This window comes from Sitophilus oryzae, unplaced genomic scaffold (assembly GCF_002938485.1).
Source record: "Sitophilus oryzae breed Bouriz unplaced genomic scaffold, Soryzae_2.0 scaffold_1499_pilon_pilon, whole genome shotgun sequence".
Taxonomy (NCBI): domain Eukaryota; kingdom Metazoa; phylum Arthropoda; class Insecta; order Coleoptera; family Curculionidae; genus Sitophilus; species Sitophilus oryzae.
This window is the reverse complement of record NW_022146168.1, coordinates 3,338,748-3,364,494: the sequence shown is the minus strand read 5'-3', so window position 1 is coordinate 3,364,494 and position 25,747 is coordinate 3,338,748. Positions and strand designations below refer to the sequence as shown.

The window sequence follows — 25,747 nt, the reverse complement described above, 5'->3', positions numbered from 1 at the left end:
ATAGAAAATACCGTATGATCAAAAAAATAACACGTCAAAGACGGCTGGGGAATGACAGTCGATGATAGTTTTGGTGAGGTCAATCTCTAGATATCATTTACTAAAATTTGATATAAAACTTATATAAAGATTAAACGAAAATTTTAGAACGGTCCAAAGAAATTTTCCATTAAACGGTCCAAAATTTAGAGAGGTCCAAATATTGGCTCCCCTATTAATTTTAGAGCGAAATCGTAAATAGGTTTTTTAAAGGTCTGCGTATGCTGAATATACATGCCAACTTTGAGAAATTTTGTACAAGCCAATTTTAAGTAATTCAAGAATAACTGCCCCTATTTTTTAATATTTTTTTTTTGTTTAGGTTTAGTTAAAAATTAATTAAAACTGAACAGGTAACAATGCAAAACCAGGCAAATGCCAACATACAGTTTGACAAATATAGGAAGAGACTTGGGGATAGCACCGGTCGCGCACACGATAGAGAGAGAACGCATTCGGCGGAAGAGAGATGCAGTTACGCTACGACAAATCTGATTAAAGCAAATTTGTGTGCTGTCCACTGCGCATCGAGGGGCATCTCTTATTTTATATTTCTCACGTCTCTAGCTATACTTGTTAAGTTGTACCTTAAGTTTTCAAGCTATGATTTTGTAAATGTCAAATTTTATTTTATAAACGTTATAGTCTAAAAGCTAGCAACGTTTTCGAGAAAGTATTTTATGACGTCTGGTTCTTTGATATATCTTTTACTCTCTCTGGAACAGCACGCGGCCCGTCTGGCTGCCGATACCCGTTGCGTTAAGCAATGCGCATCGGAAGAAGATCCTATATTTTTTATTAATTTATTCCTTTAAATTCTAGTATTGAATATAAATCGGACATGTCTCCATAGCGCATTGCGTAGAGTTTCCGACCACAAACCGAATCCGGGTCAGAGCAAAGACTTTTTTATTTTATTTTCGTTTATATTCTGATAGTAAAGTATTAAATAATTCTGGTAATTCAAAAAAAAAAAAATATTAAATACTTTACGATCAGAATATAAACGAAAATAAAATAAAAAAGTCTTTGCCCTGACCCGGATTCGAACTCTGAATCATCGGTTCGTGGTCGGAAACTCTACGCACTGCGCTATGGAGAAATGTTCCATTTATATTCAATACTAGAATTTAAAGGACTAATAAAAATATAGGATCTTTTTCAATGCGCAGTAGGGAACGCAACGTTTACCGGCAGACAGACGGGCCGCATGCTATTCTAGAGAGCATAGTAAAAGATATATCAAACAGCTAGCTAACATTGCTAGCTCTCGTCCTATTAGACTTTTGCCTCTTTGTAAAAAGTTTTAAATTACGAAAATGCATTTCGGGCACACTAGTAGCACAGATTAGGTATCCTATAAGTATACAGATAAAAATCTTGTCCCTAATTCGTGGTATGAAAATTGTTTTTTATGACGATGTGCAAACAAGTCAAATTTCCTGTGCGCAAAAATAAACTCGCCTAAAATAACAATAAACAGCGTAATAGAGAGATATCGCTAAACCAAATAGCGTGCATGGACGTTAATAAGGCCAGGTGTTATTTCCTTTACGTGAGGTGGTATTAACTCTCTTCATTTATAGTTATCGGATCGGAAAGAATTCTGATCGCGTCGCGTCCGCTATTTAAACTTAACCTAACTTTGAATTTAAAACTTTGAAATTGTTTTGTTTACTAGGTATTTTAAAACTAAAGGGCTAAAGTGCTTATTTCCAGTGCTTTATTGTTCAACGTCTGCCAATGGGTTTAGGAAAACAAGCAACAAATTCTCTTAGAAGGGCTAAGTCGTCATCTGCTGTAAACCTAAGACTCTTTATAGGTTCTTTAGTATTGGAAGAGGTGGAATCCATATTTTGGGCCATATTTATTTAATTAAAACTAATCCCAGCTACTTAAATATCAAATTACCTAATAAAACCAAAGCAATAATTCAAAACAATTCAAACATAACCTTAAATAAAAGATGTCGCCGGCCGGCTCCGGTTGTCAAATACCCGCACATGTCCATTTAAGCAATTTTTAAACGTTATCAGAGGTTATTTAGAAAGAGCGCTTGGTGTAATTGATCCGCAAATTACGTCAGGCGGTAACGTTATTAGCGGGCGTTGACTCGCGCATATCGTAACCAGGGTTCGGAAGTAGTTAATTAAGACGTAATTTACCTGATTAACTATGTGTAGTTTTTCTTCAGAAACTACGTCTTTTCCCGTTCATTAACTACATGAAAACTACGTTAATAAACTACGTATTGATATTATGAATAATTTTCCTTTGTATGCGGGGTATTTCTTCTGTTTTCTTAAATACATTATGTATTTTCTAAAGCTTCAACTTATTATAACCTCACCTCAAACCTTTGACATTTGAAAGTTACATACATAAGTTACATAAACTACACCCTCTACATAAACTACATTAACTACATGTAATAACCATGATAAGGTACGCGTAAATACCGGATGACGCTATTCGGTTTTCCGATATCTCTCTAATAACTCTGCCCGTCAGGCGCTGTGCACAATTTTAGAGGCTATAAGTGGGCGTGCTATGTGCGCAAACTAGTCACCTAACTAGTGCCCGATTCCGAAAATTGGAACCTCGAAAAACAATAAAGAAAAAACAAAGATTATAATCTGTATAATCATGTGCTAGTAGATACCATAACCCCATAACGTAGTAGCGTAAACAGCACAACAAATTGACAAAATCATAAGTTGAGAACTTAAAGTATGTTGACATTTGTCTGGTTATGCATTACCAGTTCAGTTTTAATTTAAAAATAGATGCAGTTCTTTTTAAATTAGTTAAAAAGACTTTATCCAAAATTATTCAAATTTGGCATCTGTATTCAACATAAGCACACCTTTATAAAATTTAATAACGATTTCGCTGCAAAATCAACAGGGGAGCCAATATTTGGACAGTTCAAAAATTTTAAAGGATTTCGTATGACCGACGGTATATTGCACCACCCTGTATATAAATAGAATAAATGCGGCGCCCGTCTATACACAATGAGACTTACTAGCAATTATTAGCAATTAGGTACCTCGTATGTTGCTGAGATAGGACCAATAAAACTGATTAACTAGAGTAGAGTTGTAGCCTAAAATATATCATCACTGAGTGACAGCAAATACGCGTATTACTACTATATCTAGTAAAGCATAGTATTAGTATTATTATTATTTACCTATCAATTCATAGAAAAAGAGACAACAACAGACACGATGATAACAATACACAATATATACAATTTACAATTCCATACATACGAGGCGTTTCGGAAAAAATAAGAAGGATAGGAACACAATATAACATACGAACATCTTTCAAAACACAAAATACACTTAGATCCATTTTATCACATACTAAACCAATGGATACAGAACAACAAACAAAAAATGTAATATACCAAATACCACGAGAATGCGATAAATTTTACATTGGTGAAACATCTAGACTCTTAAATGTTCGAATTAAAGAACATTAGTAAAGATTATTTAAGAAAGATTTGTCAGCATTCATGGGACACAGGGCACAAAATAAATTTTAATAACGCCAAAATTATAATGAAAGAAGCGATAGCCTCAAAAGAAAAATAAAAGAGGCTTTTTTTATACAATCTAATAAAAATAAATGTATTGCTCATGCATCTGTAGATGTTAGTAATGTATGGCAATCGCTTCTTTGATTTTAAAAAACATAACATAATAAACATAACATACGTAAAAATTAAAATCATACAGAAAGTTTGGGCCTTTTTGGTTTTACCTTATTAAGTAATTGTTATTAGGTAGTAATTGTTGCACTTGATGCAATGCCATTTTTACAGAACGTCAACGGTTTTTGTAGACGTATCTGTTTTAAAAGGGTCGACTCAGCCTTAAATGAGTACTTGGGATTCACAATCCTGAGGTAATAATAGACGGTTGAAGCGTAGTGCTAGCCACATTACCTTCCTTGTATACCGAACGGCTCTAGTATGGCAAGTTGTACCTTGCTACTCCCAAGGCGTTAAACGCTATATACGGGAGCTATTATTATTATCTGTTTTAAAAAGCTAAAGTGTTCACGAATAGTTGAATTTAAATATTTTAAATAGATTTTTTCCTTTATTCTTTGAATTTTTTTGCTTCCGACGACGGGAAGAGATAAACTTTCCGAAACGTTAAGCATTTTTTTGTTCGTTAGGCAAATTTCTATAACTGTAAACCTAACTTCTGACAAGTAGTTTCCGTTTGGGATTAACGCAGAAGTGTTTACAAAAAATAACTATTTTATTTTGTAGATTTTCTTGCAGTGGTGAAATACCCATATAGGATTTTTTGGACAGATGAATCCGCCACATAGGTATAGACATTTTTTTTATTATGTATCGAGTTGTGTTCAGTTGTGTTCTTTTCGAGTTTACGAATAAAAAGTGAAAAGTAGCCGCTTACCATCTCTTATTACTACATTTAAATTGATGTGAATCTAATTATTAATGCAGTATTCTTCAAATAATTTTTCCTGAATCCAAAGAAACCTAATTTACTCTATGAGGAATTGCGTTTTTCTTAAAAACTTCAATTCTATACCGTCACATAAATCGACACATACAAGTCGATATATGCTTTCTCATTCTTAATGGCCTGATAATTTTACAAACCAACCGAATATTGAGTAACCTAAACAGTTCTAAACTGTTAAGAAATGTCATTGCTTTTATCCTTTTAAATGGTATTGAATATTAGAAGGTAATCACGATGTGCTTCGCTCAATGTAGGCAGTTTAATAATAAATTAAAATAAAAAATATCGACTTCATATTATAAAATTATCTCATGCCCATACCTACCAGTCAACTATAGTTTTATATAATCATTTTAAAAATTTCAAATGCATAATGTAACAATTACTTGCAGGAATGTAAAACATACCCAAGTTAATTACTTTATTTGGAATAAATTAACACTAACAGTTAACTAACTCTATAAACTCTTAAAAATATTATGTATTTTTTAATTTTAAAATTGTTGCATATTTATATCTTTTCAATTAAACGATATGTGGTGTGCCAAGGCTTTACTAATGGAAAACAATGGAAAAAATACGTCTACAGCAGGAGATAAAAAAAATTAACAAGCAATGCTCAAAAATATCATTGGTCAAATTGAAGGAATTAACGATTAGTAAACAATCCGCCACCTATACAGCAAATTGAAGAACTTTTATAGGCATGCAATTATTAGTTCCACACTCAGCACATAGGTGGCGGTAGTCTCATAATTTCTAATTTAAACATAACAACTGGTAATTTTTGATTTTTAATTTGCGATGGAATATAATTTACGACGGAATTGCAATGTTTTTAGACAAAAAATGTACAATGGTGCATAATGGTAACATGAATTTACCTTTTGTTTTTCTTGGCTTTCCTTGCATTTTGTTTGTTTTCTATGACGTTCTCTGAATAAAATCTGCAAAAAATTGAAGTAGCTTTGTAAATATACTTTTTTATGCTTGAATTTTCAATATATCCAAGGTATACGAATGAAAAAAAAAATGTACTGTATAATATATTATTTATAATGGTAATATATCAATATATTTATGTTTTTTTTCTTTTTATGTTACGATTATGTTGATAATTATTTAGGTTTTAAGTTTTAAATTTAAAATTTTGATCAGAGTAACTTTTACATTCTCACACTTCCTTTCTCCTTTTATCCTCAAATTTGTTTGAACAAAAATATATTTTTTAAATTTAATAGTATTATTATTATATTATTATTGCACCCAACTGGTTTCTAGGACACCGTTATTAGTTATTTATACTCCTTTATTAGCCGATTTATTACGATTATTTTTTTAATTTCACTCAAAATGAGTTATTTGGGTCATAAATGACCTAAATACAAAATATTTTCATGGTGTCTGTCTGTTTGTCCATCTGTACCACGAAAACTCAAAAACCGCTAAACAAATTTTAACCAAATTTGGCACAAAAATACTGTGGCACCCGAGAATCTGGCCATTAGTTTTTGGTGGGGTTGGGGGGTTGGGAAGGGGGTATGGGAAGGGGTTAAAAATTATCGATATCGATTAATCAATATTAGAGTTGGGTTAAAGCGTGAATTCACGTCAAAGGGGTACAGGCTGCTACAAATTCGAGGTACGAGCATTGGTATCTCAGTAACCGTAATAGATACGACCATGGTTAAACTGGAGTAAAGTTGCACTTTGGGATGTTTACCAAGATACCATCAAAAAAGTTTTAAAAATTTCAAGGATTGCTGAGTTTTTTGGAAAAATTTGATTTTTTTGAAAATCAATTTAATTTTTTCCTGTTGTTACTTTTTAGAAAATAAAAAAAACTAATTGCACATTCTCATAGCCACTTTATTAGAACTATCTGAGAGTATTTTTAGATTTTCAAATTAGCTGGTAATTTATGAGATACAGAGGCCAATTTAATTCTTTTAAATACAGATCTGCATTTTTTATTTCAGGCTTTGAAAAAACTCGGTCTCTGTGTACAATGATATGCCACACTTTATACTTTTTTTTGTTTTTGGGTACCATAACAACAACAAAACTATTTAATTATTATTTATAATAATTTCAAGTCCGAGTCTGGTTATTAAATTATTTTTTTTGTCAAGATTTACTATAATCTCACTGTAATGAACAAAATTCTTACAGCTTTAGTATATATTAATAAATAATATTTTCTTGCCTTTAGCTGTGTATTTTTTCTAATTTCGAAGAATCGAAAGTAGAGAAAAAAAAAGGTTCCCCCCTTTACGACAAGCAAAAACAATTTTCTCTTTACTTTTTATTTTTTTTCTCTACTTTCGATTTTTCGAAATTAGAAAAAATACACAGCTAAAGGCAAGAAAATATTATTTATTTATTAATAACTCTAAAGCACTAAAGCTGTAAGAATTTTGTTCATTTCATATATATTTGAGCGGGCCGAAAAACCCTCTTTACCATCTTTTGACGGGAGATGCACTAATATCTCACCGACACTTTACGACATCGTCTGTTGATATTGAAAAGGTTTTGCTTGTCGTATCGGTGAGAACCAGCCTCTGGACAGCCCTCCTGATGAAGGATAAGCCCAGAAACCGGTTGAGGGAGTGGAGCTTGGTTCCCCCCTTTACGACAAGCAAAAACAATTTTGTATTCAAAGTACTGAAATAACATTCCGTCATATTTCACCCAGTATTTAATCAGGTATTACTATGGTGTTAGCTATGGTGTTACCTAATAAGGTAACACTATGGTGTTACTTTATTAGATACTGGGTGGCCCGAAATTTGTTAGGATTCATCACGTAAAGCAATAATCTTTTGCTTGTCCTACACATCAGATACTCTCTGTAGAATTCCGGTGTCATTGGGCACCACACTTCCGCACATTGTACTCTAAAAAGATATTAAAGATCTACATTTTAACAGAATGACCAACTTTACAGAAAAAACTCCAAAATTTGTAATAACATCAAAATCAGTCAAAGTCGCAGTTTTTGAGATATTCTGTGTTTAGAATTTAGAATGAGTGGGAGGGGGGTTAATCACTGCGACCTTACAGATCTATTGTGTCCCCCTCTCTTGAGTTATAACTCATCATACAGCCCCAGGGCTCTGACAAAAGCCAGTATCTGGGACGGTTTTATAGAGGGTAGCTCTCCATCTCCAATATCAGTCGTACTGGAGATATATTCCGTGTTTCCGTAGTCCGTTTAAAAAAAACCGTGTGGAGAACTGCAAACTCCCATCGGACGCGACTCCAGGTGGCGGATAGGGGAAATAACCGCGGACCAAAATTGGAAAAATTCTTTTACTTTGAAACTAAAATAACTGCCTACCAACTTTTTATTAACATATTTTAGTATGGCCGGCTATACCTACCTCCCGGCGCCAATTTTTAGTTATAAGATACTTACTAGCAGCATGTAAATAAACCAAATATGTATTGCCATAAAATCTAAAAAAAGCGTTAAAAGTTGGCTTGGAAATGACGCGATCAATGACATTTCCGATATAATTTTACATATAAAAAGACAGCGGTATTCATTTCCAAGCCATTCCTGATGCCGTTTTTTTTCGATCGTATATGGTACTAAAGAGATCTAAACTAATTTAAATAATGACAGAATACATACAGGGTGAGTCTTATATAAGAGCAAACATTTTCAGGGCTGGTAGATCTCGATAAAAGAAACAGATTTTCTCTTTACCGTTTTTCAAATAAGTTCAAAATAAGTCGAGTTATTCAAGTTTGAAATTTAAAAAATTGACTTATTTTTAAAAGAATTTGAGAGTCACCGGATTTTCTCTGTTTGTAAAGTTTCTTGTATAAAGTAAAGGTTCTCAAATAATTATTTTTGAACTTTATGGTAAATATGTATCAGAGTAAAGCCATTGGAAACTTGCAAATCCGTAGATGTAGTCAATTTTGGAAATAAACAGAATTGTTAGAACACCAACACCAAACAAGCTGGATAAAGATAGGGTTTGCCAGATTGTATTAGCTAAATTCATGGGCAAAAAAGCGATAGCAAAAAACGGCGACGCTCTAAAAAATACACATCACCACATACAATCGTGGGAATAATGTATGGAATAATATTAAGCATAATATGTGTATTTTTTACTTTGTAAAACTTTGTAACATTTGGTTTTATAATTTGAATGACGCTTTCCGGGATAGTATAATGATTTTCTGGCATCCGGGACAACTTACCTAAATCCGGGATTTTCCGGAAATCTCTAAAATATGTAGTGAATACACATGGTCATACAATACCAAGGATGAAATATAGCACTTGTTTGATTTACCTATACCACAACATTCTGTTTAAATGACTGATTAGAGTTGGAGGTTAGAACCTTTAGTGTTACAACAGCAAAATAAAATACTAATACACACAAATAACAATACACCAAAATGTTTATTTTTCATGATTCTGTTTTTTAATTTTAAATCGATTTTGCCTTGACTAAGGTTGGATTAAATTCTTCGAGCTCGGTATCGGCATGATCCGCTGCGACCTTTTCCTATGATTGCTTATTACAAAAAACCGCATATTTTCCAGACTTTCGTTTCTTCTTCAGATTGACAGAACCTGTACATGGCTTCGTCTGTCAATCCCTTAGCTTTAGATGCCTATTCAGCTTACAATGCACTGTTACCTTTGACTGTCTTTCTGTCTTTGCTTATCAGGTCTGCCGTGAATTTTGGCAAATGTTCTTCTATGAACTTTTTCGCCTGAGTTTGCAATGGTGAATTTTCCCACCGCATTCTAGAGATATCTTGTCCATCCCCTTTTTGTAGCCATTTTCGCTTTTGCAACGCCGCAGAAGGGTGCTGGAATGGCACTGATTTGGCCATGTCATACCTAGAGCAGAACACAACCAGCTTTGCGCAAAAATCGGTACCTAAATCGTTTTATACAGTTTTTTTTGATTTTCATATTATCATAAATCTATTTTTCTGTACCGGTTTAAATCGGTCTTCTGATACCGGTACCAAAACCGGTGTATCGATATATAACCGGTATACCGATACCGGAATATTTCAAAAATACCGGTATACCGGAAGACCGAATATGCCTACGCGAGGATCAAAGACGTTTTTTGACGGTGACGAATAGACTTGTGTCCAATATCATGGATTCCTCAGGACTTCAACTTTATTTAAGTTATTTTAAACTTGACGACTGTCTTAATCCAAATGCATATTTAGTGGATGACACACACCAGAACATAACCAGAATTAAAGATACTCATAATGTCATGTTTTATTTTTCATCAAGTTCACTATCATTATTCGTCCATGAACTAAATTCGTATTTTTGCATTTTTACGACTACATTTATTTAATGATTTTGTCGATTATGTAGGAATCTGGTTAGCATGATTCAGTCGAATATTGACCTTAAAAATAAAGAATTAGGAGAAAAGTAAACGAATTGAAGGGTTGTAGGATTCGTCCTTAAAACTGGCTTAAATATTAAATTAAATAAAAACTGCGTTTTAGTTCTTGGTATCAAAACATTTATTTTGGTTAATATATTAATAATATATAATATATATATATATACTAAAATAATATTACTATTAACTCTGATGCTTACTCTAAAGTTCTTTCCATTTGAAATGTGTTGAAAGTTAAATATGTGTCCCAAATACGTGCAAATATTTTTAGGGCTGGTAAATCTCGGTAAAAAAGAAACATACTAACTCTAAATAAAAAAAAAGTAAAAAGTATAAAGTAAATTTTGAGAACCACTGTATTTTTTCTGTTTCTTTCTTGTAAATTTAATCTACTACCTATGTTGCCATTTTATAAAAATATTTTTTCAATTTCCATTTTTTTTTCAAAAAATTCAAAATTTTCAAAAAAAAACATTTTTGCGAAAAAAAATCATAGACGTGTTTCTCGGGTCAAAATATACTACCCCTAAAGACATTTGCAATTATTTAAGACTTAAGACTCGCCCTGTATATGAAATGATGGTATAAGTATATAACAAAGTTGTAGTAGCTAACAGAATAATAAAAAAATGTATCAGCAAAACTTTTAAATATTAAACAATGTTGTGATAATTATGAAAAGCATACAATAAATATACATACAATACATTTTAAATATGACATCACCCCACATTACAATTTTCATCTAGTAGGCTCTCTCAGTTTTCTCCTGTTTGTCATTATTTTAAACGACTTGATAAAAACAATTAAGATTTAGAATAGACAGTTTAATTGACAAATATCAGAATTATCAACAAGAAATATATTAAAAAAAATCTTAGGGCAATTTTAAGAAATAAGTGTTTTGGAATGAAAATGAAAAGTAATTTGAAATAAATGGAAATGTACAATTCTTATACATATAAAACAAAATTTTGACATAATACTTTATTACCTAATATATATTTTTACCGCAAATGCTGCACAAAATAATCAAGTAAATTATACATTTTTGATTAATCACTAATCAGATGGATTATATTATTAAATATATAATTAATTATTTCTTAGAACTTACTCAAGTAAATCCACACTCTTGCATATTCATTATTATTCAAACTCCTAATTCCCCTTCTAGCTTTAATACACTTTTAATGAGATATTAAATTAATCAAATAGAATTTATACCTCGAAACTAATACTATTCTCTAATACGGGTAAAACTTTCTTAAGGTTTTACATTAGCGATAGTTTTTAGATGATTTTAAATATATTTTTGAATCAGTGCACACACGGCAAAATGCTATGTTTAGCTTGACAAAAACCCAGATTAATTTTTTTTTCGTACGTTTATCCACACATTGTTTTTCTTATTCCATTTGTAGGGCTAATTTTAAATATTATAAATTTTTCCAATGAACTAGAAACTAGAGTAGTGCAAGCGTTACCGAAAATTGATGCTGTTCGCGTTACACCCAGCACAGCCATTTAAATGTTTTTCTAGTGTCAATAATATATGAAAAGCTTGTAATAAACTTAGAAATTCATAATTTAGAATATCTGTCTTCTTAAAACTAAAAAAATCCTTTCTTGATATTAGAGGGCTGGTATAGAAATCAGTACGACTCCCTGCAAATAAAGGGCTATTTCAAGAAAAGGGCAGATTTGGGAAAGCTGATTTTTTATGCCTGTATCTACATACATTACTGATTTTAATTTTATTAAATTAAAAGCGGAACTCCGTGGAACTCATTACTATAAGTCATTATGAACACAAAATGATAAAAAAATAAACCCAAAATAGTGTGTTTAAAACAATGACTAAAGAATCCAAGGACAAATAACATCCGAGAGCAAATTGTGACGATGCCATCAAACAGTGCCGTGGCACATATTTTTCTTAACATAGGTGTTTGAAGCAATATTTATATTTTTTGAAAATTGTTTTGACTACGCCTATGGTGTATCATCCTAATTAATTACGAAAAAAACGTATTAAAATGTTAACAAAAGGTACAAAACTAGTATCGACGTATAGCACATATCAAGTACATATAGATATTAATTGAAATTGAAGAATAATTATCGAATTCAATAAGAAAACGCTAAAAAGTTGGAGTGAACTGTTTATTTACCTATGAAACGTAACTCCTGGCTCTTTCTTATCGCTGCTGCTTTTACACTTGAAAGCTGAACAACTAATCACCATTATAATAAAGTTTATATAAAGTTTACTACATACAAACTATTAAAAATCGCTAAAATTGTCGCTGGTGACCAAATGATGACTCATTGTTTGCCACCAAAACAAAAAAAAAGGTCACAAATTCTGCAGCAGCCCGTATAGGGGCGTTACATGTCCTTATATTCTTTAGTCATTGGTTTAAAATATATTTAATCTACATTCAAAACAGTCCAAATTTATTACGTTGATGTTATTTAATTGTACTACATGTCTGTAGCTATATTGTCCATAATGATAATTATTTTTCAAATGGCTGTGCTGGGTGTAAATGACACTCTTTAGCCTAGTTCTCATGGGACAGAAAATCGCGTTGCGAGCGCGGATTTTTTTTAAATTGTCCCGCTACGGGAAAATTTCAACTTTTGACGGATCCGCAAAAAGTTAAACTATTTTTAACTTTTTAGCGAGTTTTTATAGTCTATCTTTGTCTAAACATGTTCTTTCTTCGTTTAATTTTTAACTTAACCTCAAATTGGGAGGGAAGTTGCTGTTTGTTTTGGTTTTGATTGTTTTGGTAGTTTGAATTTTAATTTTGGAGTTGGGATTGCTTGCTCAGACATTTTTTAAGAAAATATCTCTGACCCACATTCTCCTTTTTTTATTATATGTTTTTGTAAAGACTTTTTGTTATTAGGCCATTCATAAATTAATATTAATCCAACTATGTACCTACTGCCTTCTCCATTGATAATAGTTATAATTGTATTAATTGTTAGCAATATTAGTATCCATAATCACCATAAAATTTAAATTAATTAATAGAATAATATACAAGTTACAAATATTTTTGTTTATTGTTTATTTACTTAAAAAACACACTTGCCTTGTAGTGACAAGACAAGTGTGTTTTTGAATTAGTGCATAAAAGTTCTGACATTAAAAAAATCACTAGAAAATAATCTGAAATACCCTAAATTTATATAAAAATGCGCATCCGGAATTCCGCTTCATGTGAACCAATTTTACTTTCTTCGACAATAAGCGTTATTCCGTTCCCGCAACGCGATTTTCTGCTCCATGAGAACAAGGCTTTTTGCGCTCCACGTTTGTACAACTTTTGGTACCGCTTGTACCGGTATAGTTGCTCGAAAAAATTTATAACATTTAAAATTAGGTCCACAGATTTTATAAGAATGACAGTGAGTGGATAAACATACGAAACAAAATATTTGTAATTTCAATTTTTGTCAAGCATTTTGCCGTGTGTGCGCCGGTCAGTTGTTTTGATTCCTGCTTTTAGGCTGGTATCGAAATTACTGTTCCAAATACGGCTCACGAACAATTACAATTCTGGATGGAACGCAAAAGTTATCGTTCGCTAAACGATTTTCTCGCTGCTGGAACGCATTTTCTCTACTGCGCATAAGCGTAAACGTACTACGAACGGGTTCTCTGCTGTGTTGGAACAACTCTTAAATTATTTCCCATTTATTTTCACTGAAGTTTTTTTTTTTCGTTAAATATGAGACGATTCGTGTGTACTTGGCAAATATTTGTTATTAGTATACAGGGGTATACATCTATACAAAATATCTAAGTTATTTATTATAGGATCTACGATGTATTACCCTGTATGCTACGACCGTACCCTGTATGCCTATCACAATTATTTGCACAGTACACGAGTCGTCGGAGTCCGCCTTAGAAGAATATGCTAGTAAAACATGTCAATAAATAAAAAAGCAGAAAACTATAATAACGTTTTGAAAACAGGGTGCTTATATTTGACTCAACAGAATAAAACATGTTTTTTTGCTATACTCGAGTTAGAGATGACCCATGTTCAGTAGAATGTACATGAAGAATTCTAAAAGCATGAAATGACTAATATAACTACTGATGTAAATACATACATACATAAAATAAAATTTATAAATGGGGAAATATCATTCTATCTGCAAGTTTTAAAGCAGCAAAACAACTTGTTAATGAAGCGATACCCCATACTGCGATCAATACACAACAAAAGTGCAAGAATGATAGTAATAAGAACTAAGGTCATTATAATATTCAAAGTGTGCGATTCTCTCTCAATTATGCAAAAAATACCTTCACGACTTCTCTTATTGTGAACTTCCACACCTGGTACAAGTTTAACATATATTTTTTCCGCAGTTTTCAAAGTTAATTCTAATGCAGTACACGAAAACTGATTACAGTTTATATCAACACTAAATAACTCATTGGTAAATGTTATGTTAAACATGTCAATATCAATAAACGGTATTCTATTACTTGATAAGTTCAAAGAAAGAAGCCTTGGAAAAATAACGTCCTTTACAGAAAATATAACAATTTTATTATTTGAAAGATTTAAAGTCTCTAAAGAGCTCAGTTTCCTTAACATAGTGGTCATAACAAAGCTAAGATTATTATAACTTAAGTCCAATTCTCGCAAATCAGACAGGTCGTTAAAGGTTTTGTTCCTTATTTCCGCTATAGAATTACGAGACAATAAAAGTTTTTTTAATTGATTTAGTGAACGAAATGCAGAATCCTCGATTACGCTTATGGTATTCCTCGACAGATCTAACATTTCTAAACTCTCCAAATTAACAAAACATGACTCGATAATGCGTTCAATCTTATTTCTATTAAATTTTAGGTACTTTAAATTACTCAAGCCTTTAAAATAACTGGAACTCAACGACTGAAAGTTATTTCTACTTAAATTTAATTCGGTTAAACACGAAAACGGTAAAAGCTGTTTATCGTTCAGTTTAGACAAATTTTTTCTACTGAGATCCAACTTTATCTCTAAAGTCCAGTCTTCATTATTTACAGTACTATTAGAGCATGATGAACAATCTCGTGTTGAATTATTCTCTGCCCGAATAATGAACAGATAATATAAGAAAATTAAAAATGTTCGCTCCATCTGAAACAAAAGAAAATAACGTGTAGTAGTCCATTGGCCAACTCTGAGGGTTAGTTTAAGTGCAGAATTGATCTGTGTATTATAGTACAGGGTGGGCCAAATTGGAAGCTTTTAAAGGGAAATATCCTTTTCTATAGGACATACACGAAAACTAATATCGGTGTCTGGAACTCAATTTTTGTCAAAAACATGATAGTGAAAACCGCATATCATGTCACAACCTAATCTAACCGCATATCGATAACTGATGCCGTTTCATAGTTACGGGGTGTTTTTCAAAAATATGCATTTTTAACAAATCGCTGTAACTATTTTGCTATGGAAAATTTTGTATTTTTATGAAAACATTTCCAAAGCACCTTTTTACGTAGCATTTAACGGTTTAATTATATTTTTTTAAAAATTAATAATTTAAGAATTATCAACAGAAAATTTGATTTTTATGGGACACCATAAATTATTATTAAATTAAAATTATCTTTCCAAAAATATAGCACACTTGATATTTTGCTCGATTCCTCTTCGAGATATAGACTATATAAAAATTCGCCCACTTTTTTAAATAAATAGGCTTTGAACGGCGCCGGCTGTAATGCAAAAAAGTTCTAGCTGTGAGCTGTGAGCATCAACACTAAATTACAACAACAATTTAAACTATATTTAACCAACATCAACACATTGAAACTATATCTAATAACAATAAAAATAAATGGCAAACCAAGACATGAGATTTTGCTACAGGTGTTCGACATGTTGACCGTCTTCTGTTATAGACAGACGGGGCCGTTTTTGAACATTTCTCGCAGAATTCATTAACTCAGTGGGGCTTAAAGATACCCTCTCAAAACTGCTAATTATTTCTAATTCTTGTCTAGATTATACGGGCAATTTAAAAATAAGAACCTTTATTCCTCCGCAAATATATCTATAGGATTAGATTCACAGGCACTAAGTCCAGCGACCTCGACGGCCAAAGGCTGGGATATTGGTTAACTATTCAATTATTCTTGAAATTGGCTGCAAACATTTTCCGATAAATTCGCGTTCTTAGGTGGTGCCTTGTGGCGGTCTTGTTTGAAAAATATGTTTTCGAGTTCCATTAGGGGCATATAATCAATAAGGGGTCCAAAGCCTACTAGTTAAAAGTGGCGAACTTTTAAAAATTCTGTATTTCGAAGGGGATTATAACAAAATATCAAGTGTGCTATATTTTTGGAATTGTACTTTTAAGTTCTTTTCAGTTAATTAAAAAGATACAGGGTGTCCCAAAAAAACCACAACTCTTAAATTATTAATTTAAAAAAAATATACTTAAACCATTAAATTCTACGTAAAAAGGTGCTTTGGAGATATTTTCATAAAAATACAAAATTTTCTACAGCAAAAAAGTTACAGTGATTTGTTAAAAATGCACATTTTTGAAAAACACCCCGTAACTCCGAAAAGGCAACAGATATTGATGTCCGGTTTTCATCATCATGTTTTTGATGAAAATTGAGCTCCAGACACCGCTATTAGTTTTCGTCCTATAGAAATAATCTCCTATAGAAAAGGGTGTTTCCCTTTAAAAGCGTCCAATTTGACCCACCCTGTACAATACAAGACTAAAAATTATTAGGTGGCATTGATGAAAATATACCGTTGAAAGACCTACATATAATAAGACCTCGAATAAAATATTGACATTAAATTTTAACAATTTACAATTACGATATTAACAATAAAATAAGTACAGAACTGTAGACTGTAGTCTAAACTTAGCATAATATGCTAATAGTTTTAATTTCGGATCCTTAGTATATTAAGTGTATTGTATTCTTTAAATCGTTCCAAGATAAACTTTTTTATTTATTTGTTTATATTTCTGAAACTAATATAACAAAAAAAATGTAATAATAACCTAATTGCTGTGTAATACTTTTAAGTTCTGTATACTTTGAATTATCAACTAATATCCTTCCCCCCAAATATATATTTATTATTTTATATGATTTCCAGTAAATTTACTTTAATATACAAGGTGGCCCATTTGTGCGAGGAAGTCCAATATCGTCGGTGTTATCAAACATATGAAAAAAGTTTTATTTCTATCTACAGAAAGGGGGGGGGGGGGGGTGCAATTTAAAAAAACTTTGTATTAAAATATTTTTAGGACATGCCCCTTTATAAACCATGTAATATTTATATAAAACTTTTTTTCATATCTTTTACCCATACCCCAACACCGACGATATTGGACTTCCTCGAACTAATGGGCCACCCTGTATACCCCAGTCAAATTAAGCGGTTCCTCTAGATTTGGGAAACTTGATACTACATTGAAAAAATGAATTGGTAGTGCAGATACGTACACAATTTACGTCAACTGTAGCTACAGGAAGGAATACAGGAAGGAATCATCTAGAATATATATCATATCGAAATATAGCACAATGTACCGGGTGGGCCATTTTGGTTGATTCTATAGAAATATTCAAATTTTGATACTGCAGTCTCGGGTTCTTTTTTTGAAAGCGTATCGAAGCTACAGGGGGATTCTCAAATTTTGTACTTTTCGAAGATGTCCGATAGTTTGTTTATTTCAGCAACCAACGAAAAATGAATTATACATTCTATAGGCACTTTTCTGTGTAGAATGCAGTGGCGTAGTCAGACTTTTTTCAAAAAAATATATATTTTTAGATATTAACTATACTTGTGTTTATAAATAGAACACCTTGTATATTTTTAAATTTCCTGATTCAGCTTGGCATGGGCTTCTCGAAAATATATAACACTCTATGTTTATTTACACTATTAACCTCAACCTTTTACATTTTTCTTAAAATATCCTTATAATATAGTTAGTAGTAGGCCGGCGCCGAGTAACAAAGTAAACGGTTGTTATGGTGATCGAAACATACCTTTGATGAATGCGTGACACTTCATTTCAACAGACTGAAGTGTCTGTATTTTAAATAATAAAAAATGAGTAACATAAGCCTTACAAAAATCCACTGTAGAAGGAGATAGTGATCTTCAGCTCTGAGCAATCATGGATCACGAATCATGATCCATGGTTTTCGTTTACTTTCTACAATATTTGCAATGCTGTGGTGCACTTTTTAACTGTACGGCAAGCATGCATTGATCCTTAACTTGCGGTTAGTGCGAATTACAGTTGAGGGTTGGATCTTTTGGTGTTACAACACAAAATAAAACACTAATTCACCACAATACACTAAAATACTTTACTTTTGTACTCGCGTTTCTCCATGTTAGCATCAACAGCAGATGATTAAAGCTCCTTTATATTCTTGTCGTTATAAACTCGTCGACAGTTTTAATCACCTGCTGATAATGCTAACTTGGTTAGCGAAACGCGACTCCAGTGCAAAAATTAAGTGTTTTGGTGTATTGTGGTAAATTAGTGTTTTATTTATCGGTTAGTGTTAAGTAGTGTGTGCACTAATGCTTTCCAATGGAAGACAAAAATTCAAAATGCGATGAAGACTTGTAAGATAACATAATGGCCTAGTGATGTGTCGGTATTTGAGTAACGCGATTTTGGAGCGGTATATTTTTGTAACGTCGTGTCGCGCTCCATAACGAATTAGGAATCTGTTACTGAAGAACGACGATCATAATGACGACTAAATTATAAATTATTTATAATTTGCAAATAAATCATTTATAATCGCTCTTGAAGTTAACTGGAACCATAGTAACCGCATAGCGACGTGTTTAGCTCTAGCCGTCGCGTCGCCGCCGTCGCGATTTCGTCGGTCGCCAACAGTAGTAACTGGCACTGGTATGTACTTAGCGTCGCGCGTGTTCACTCCAGCCGTCGCGCTCCTAGAGCCGAGCCGTAGTTCCGTCCACAAAACACATACACAAGGAGAAGTGCGAGCGCCTTGCTAAATATTGGAAAGTGAAATTGACGTTTAAATTTGACACTGTTGACAAGTCTACTGCTACTAGAGCCCCCAATATCGCTTGTAGGAACTACGGACTAGATTGTCACGCATGGCGGGAAGTTTAAAAAAATAAAAAATTTTAATTCTTCATTTATTTTTAATTATGACATACATAAAAACACAAAAAATACACCATTTTTTAAAAATATGTTTAATATCATTATCAAATATACAACAGAAATTAATTTCAACAAAATAAATTAATAAAATTAAAAGAATAATGTTACAAGTAGATCAAGAGACAAAATTAATTATAACAAAACTGAAAAAAATGGCGTCATAGATGGCTTAGAAATGAAGCCATCTATGAATTATATAGGAAATGTCATCGATCATCATTTTAAGCCAGCTGGACGATTATTTCAAACATACAAGCTGAGTTCGTTCATAGTGCTCTTAGAAATCTAGATAAACAAAGAATAATAAATTAAAAGTATTCCAGGGGAAAAGAGAGGAAGAACCTGTATCGTCTCTGATATCTGTCAGGGTATTGTTGAAAGTGTCATCTTTTTGCTCGAAGTTTTCAGGTCGATTAAAAAGATGACATTTACAACAATACTTTGCCGTAACTTTCACAAATATCAGAGAGAGAGTACAGGTATTGCCTCTCTTTTCCTCTGGGATGCTTTATATCTGTTGTTCTTTGTTTATCTATATTTCTCAGAGCATAATGCCGAACACGACTACAGTATATAATAATTTCAATATCCTAAGTGGAAAGAAAAAAGATCACCCTTCTGTTTTGTACTATGGTCCCTTTCTTCCGATGGCTCATCTCGTTGATATTTAGGAAGGTATCCATAAAATATATATTTTATTATCGGTCCTGGGATGAAAAAATATAAAATTCAATTTGATTTGATGATCCTTTTCTGTCACCTAAATCAGGAGAATGACAATGAGCATGTTAAGATGAAAAAAAACTTATTTATCAACACTTACCTACACGTTAGTCCAAGGAGTTTTATCAAAAACCTATATTTGCCTAAATAATTTATGTATTCAATTTACAAAGCAAACTGCAGCGTGTAAACAAAAGAAATAAAATGGCGACAAGTCAACGTCAACGACCCGACAAGGAGAAAAGTGGTGTTCGAATAACAAATTATGGGTTACAAAAAATTGTTTTTGTCTCCTTTCAACGCACACTTTAGAAAGAAAAAGAGATAAACAGTTATACTGAAAGAATGTCAAGCAGAGAATAGGTACATTAAAGAAATGCTAACTTCATGTTAAAAAATGGAAACAGACGCCACCTGGTGTCGCCTGCCAGTACTAGCGAAATTGAGGGGAATTGGAGGGGCGGGGCTTAAAAGAGGGGAAATTTTTAAAAAAATATTTTTATAAGAATCACTGACTTACTGTTTAAAGTTAATAAACATATTTTTTATTACTTTAATATAATTTAATGTATTAAAAAATATGTTTATTAACTTTACACAGCAAATCAATATTATTAAAGGCTTATTATTTTCAGTTCATAATTCATAGTAAATAAATTACACATTAGTAAACAATATCATTTATTTTTTAGAGCTGCGATTTATATTACAATAATATTGAAATATATATATATATATATATATATATATATATATATATATATATATATATATATATATATATATATATATATATATATATATATATATATATTATATACAATATAAAAAATGAATATATATCCGGAACCTGCAAAAGAAAGATGATCAATTAATGACTTAAATTAGTACAAAATACATTGCAAATAACTAGTGAATTGGAGAGATAAACATACTATTAAAAAGACATTTTAGTAGTATGTTATCATCTATTTACTGATAATACATAAGTATTTAATAGGTAAATAACATGCATAAGGCACTATGATACAACTACCTGTATCATGATAACACACTAATATCACAAAAAATATATGCTAATTTAAATTCCTTTAATGATCTAATGAAACACTATCTAGCCTCAATGCATGCCATTCCAAAGGTAAAAAAACTGTTAACCAAATAAATATAAGCTGAATAAAACATAAACCAAGCCAACGTGCATAAAAAACCAAAAAATGCATCAAAAAATACTTTTATCAGATCATACCCTTGGATATATTATGTATTTTATATATCGCACATCCCGTTCAAAAGTTTACTAACTCAAAATAGAGAATATAGAGAACATTGTCAAGAGAAGTAAAAGAAAATTTAAGTTAAGGCAATATGCTCCTTTTTGGATATTAATGGCCAAATAATATAATGTTGATTTAATAAAATTTTACTGGCATCCTTCTGAGGTATAAATCAGATTAAAAGGACATTGTTTTTGTAATAATTGTTTGTTTTGTAAACATTTTTTGAAGACAATACAGTTTTGAACGGGCTGTGCGATATAAACAAGGATCTTACTATTATTTGAGGTTAGAAAGTATTTAAATAACATAAAACATAATCAAAATCATTTGTCATCATAAATTATAGAGGTACTTACGTGTTTTGATATTATTATCAGGAAATAATACGTTTAGTTAAACAGGTACGCTGCCAGGCAAGTTCTATCGGCGGGTCTTTGCAAAAGTTGAAATCTAAAAATACAAAAATACGTTTACATCTTAGTTGTATTTACGAATAAAGTATTTGTGTGTAATTTCTGACTTACCAGTTAATTGAATAATAGCATTAAATACATCCAAATGGTAATTTAATATTGTAAAAAAGCAAAATTGTTTTAAATCACTTGCCAGGACAGCCCGGTCAACTTCTTTGTTGGCAAAATGGCCGCGGTATCATGATTTAAACAATGTGAGTGACAAAGAAAGCCAATGCCTGGCAGATGTTGCTTTCTTTGTCGTTGGTCCTGGCACGTTTAAATTTGACTGTTGCCTGTTTTCCCATACAAGTGACATCCCCGTGATGTCAAGGTTTTATCTGTCACTCTTGTCAATAATTTATCGGTAAGGAAGATTCCTAGAAAATCGCTTGTAGTCAAGTTTTCAACCATTTCCAGTTCTCCCATAAGAAGTGTCATCCACCTGGTTCCGTCTGTCGCGAACAAAGTAACTGGTGCCTGCTGTAACTGGCTACTGGCTATCGACGCTCGACCTCCACAGCGACGTACTTCGTTCCAGCAGACGCTGGAGCGCCTCTAGGTTTCTCTGATAGTCAATCAGAAAACAGGGGTTTTCTCAAAAATATGCAGGTGAACAGGTATTTTAAATATTACTATTGTAATCATCGAGAAATTTGTAATTTTTTTGATGTAGAGTGTTTTGCTCTATCTCATAAAATAAAGTGGTGGGGGAAGATTAAACTTTTATTAAATAAGGATAACTCTGGTTTGGGTCAACCGATTTAAACAAACTAGGGCTCGTTTAAAAGAGCTTTTCTTCCTTAATGATCTCCAGTGTAAATTTCGTTTCCATCATTTTTTTCGTGGTAGCTAGAGGGCGCTGTTTGACATCATAATAGATATTGCGTTTTTGCATAAAAAAATTAAATAGGAGGCTATATTTCTCTTTACACAGTTAAATAGAGCACAACATTTCCAAAATATCAGCGCAAACCGCAATTTTCTATCTTGTATCTAACCTTAGATATTAAGAGAACAAATTATGGTAAGCTGCCGTTTAGGATTATATGTTCTAAAAATTATAGTAGTAGGCTAGGAAACAAAAAGAGGTAAATTAGTTGCGTCAAAATATCAAAACGCTTAAGTTCAGTTTTCATGCATCCGAATTTCGGGCGTTATCTTAAAAAAGATGACGTCATAAATTTTTAAACGTGTTTATGTAACATTATCGTCCATCCACATAATTTTTACGAATTTCTTGGTTAATTATACGTAGGTAGTTCTAAGATTAAAATGTCCGAAAGTCGGCCAATTAATAATTTTATTAAAATTTCTAGGAATTTTGTGCCGCCATATTGCTTTTAACAAAAAAGGGCCAAATTTTGTATGGCCGAAAACTAGGGGTTTATTTCATGTAACGTCATTTAGCTATTAATCCAAGTTCGTCCTTGATTTTACTAGTTTTCGTGTTTTACCTGTTGTTTGTGTTATTTATTATTGTTTTATAAAGTTTATGTCGTTTGGGTCAGTTTATAGCCCCGAAGGTGCGAATGTTAACAATATGCACTACTGGTCCAAATCTACCCTGGATGCAAGTAGCTCAGCTCAGCTATGTTTAGGCAGGAATTCTAGGATGGCGAATGATTATCTGAATGAAATGAACTATCCATAATTTCTAAGAGATGAATTGCCAATTTTGTTATGGGATCCATCATGAGATGAAAATGCATTTGTTGCAATTTCATCAGCATGGATGCAGTTGGTGTAGATAATGCAGTTTGGTGCAGTTGTGTCGCATATTTTGCTATGAATGTGTGGGGCTTCTTGGATACCACTACTAGATAGAGACGCTGGAGCGGAATATTTCCATGGCTAGCTAGGTCATCGGATTCAGTATGTCTGTGTTTTAATTTATGGGGTCGAATCAAGAACGAACATGGAAAAATAACAATTAAATGGTTTTAAAATGGAATTAAAATATATGTTTTGATATTTTAACGTAAACAATTTACCTCTTTTTGTTTCCTAGGCTACTACTATAATTTTTAAACTATATAATCCTAAGTGACAGCCTAACATAATTTATTCTCTTTTATATATATATATATATATATATATATATATATATATATATATATATATATATATATATATATATATATATATATATATATATATATATATATATATATATATATATATATATATATATATATATATATATAATATATATTTTCCGGTTAGAGACAAGATAGAAAATTGCGGTTTGCGGTGATATTTTGGAAATTTCGTGCTCTATTTCACTGTGTAAACAGAAATATAGCCTCCTATTTAATTTTTTTATGCAAAAGTGCAATATCTATTATGATGTCAAACAGCGCCCTCTAGCTACCACGAAAAAAAATTATGGAAACAAAATTTAGACTGGAGATCATTAAGGAAGAAAAGCTCTTTTAAATGAGCCCTAGTTTGTTTAAATCGGTTAACCTAAACCAGAGTTATCCTTATTTTAATAAAAGCAAGTTTAACCTTCCCCCACCACTTTATTTTATGAGATATAGCAAAACACTCTGTATAAAAAAAATACAAATTTTTCGATGATTACTATAGTAATATTTAAAATACCTGTTCACCTGCATATTTTTGAGAAAAACCCTGTTTTCTGATTGGCTATTAGAGAAACGCCCCCTAGCGGGCATTTTTCGAACTTGGAAATAATTTCCAGCGATTTCTCTTCGGTCGATTTACTTATTACAATCTTTTTCCCAAAGTTATACGATAAGTAGTTTCTGAGATACAGCCGGCGTCCATTCTTAGTTGGCCACCCGGTACTAGGCATGGTATAATAGCGTTGTTTGAAAGATGAAAGCAAAAATGAAAGGCAAAATAAAATAAAATAAAGTAAAAATATTTTCTTTTCTTTTATACATTTACATAAGTTTTATTGTTTATATCTATTTTTACGGTTAGGTTAGGCCAATAAACATTTTTTTTGACAGTGGTGGACATTAAATATATTATATTGCAATACACATAAATATGAGCCGTTGATTTTATTTAAACGAAAATTGATGGAAAATAACAAGGAATGTCATCGTTCGATATTTGTAAAATGAGTGGCGGATAAAAGTTGCATTAATATATACCACCTTAGATATTACGAGAACAAATTATGTTAAGCTGCCGCTTAGGATTATATGGTCTAAAAATTATAGTAGTAGGCTAGGAAACAAAAAGAGGTAAATTAGTTGCGTCAAAATATCAAAACGCTTAAGTTCAGTTTTCATGCATCCGAATTTCGGGCGTTATCTTAAAAAAGATGACGTCATAAATTTTTAAACGTGTTTATGTAACATTATGGTCCATCCACATAATTTTTACGAATTTCTTGGTTAATTATACGTAGGTAGTTCTGAGATTAAAATGTCCGAAAGTCGGCCAATTAATAATTTTATTAAAATTTCTAGGAATTTTGTGCCGCCGGTATACAGGGTTGTTCACCACATACGACACGGAGTATTGTAGCTAAACGATGAGATTTTTACAAATTGTATGTTTGGGGTTCGTTGAAGGACTATTAGAGCTACAATTTAAAAATATTTTTACAAGATACAGAGTGTCCCAAATAAATAAAAAATATCAAAGTTGTATTTTTTTAAATGGAACACCCTGTATATTATTACATTTTTAGTTTCTACGATTAAAATAAAGGTAAATTTGATTAAGGTTTATTATACTTAAACCTTACCGTTTTTGAAATATTTTCAATTTTGTGAAATTGCAGTAAAATTTTAAAGCTTCATTTCTCCAAGGGTATCAATGACTAAATATTTAATGAAGTTTATTTATTGATCAGTTATTGTGTTGCAATAATAAAAATAATACTACCTTATACAGAGTGTCTAAAAATTTATTTTAAGTAATTATTAGCTTCAAACGGCAATAACTTCTTTAATTTAAATGGAATGCCCTGTATATTTTAGGAGAATCAGATGCACAATTAAATTGTCTATCAAATTGTATTATACCATTTTTTACCTATCCCTTCAAATTTTCGTAGAAAATGCATTTAATGCTAATTATTTTTAAATTGTACCTCTAAT

The 25,747-nt window shown here is 31.7% G+C and overlaps 1 protein-coding gene across 3 annotated transcripts in view; it reads right to left on the bottom strand.

The window, feature by feature from the left end:
- LOC115877849 (inositol-trisphosphate 3-kinase homolog) overlaps positions 1-25,747 on the bottom strand; it is a 282,008-nt gene that overhangs the window by 189,009 nt on the left and 67,252 nt on the right. Inside the window, exon 3 of one of the 3 annotated variants that reach the window (XM_030894173.1) lies at positions 5,441-5,503. The exons of 1 other annotated variant lie outside the window; for it this stretch is intronic. In XM_030894173.1, the coding sequence (XP_030750033.1) occupies positions 5,441-5,503 (63 nt within the window). Of the gene's footprint in view, positions 1-5,440; positions 5,504-12,313; positions 15,133-25,747 lie in introns of those variants that run through there. One more of the 3 variants, XM_030894178.1, reaches the window with a different exon arrangement.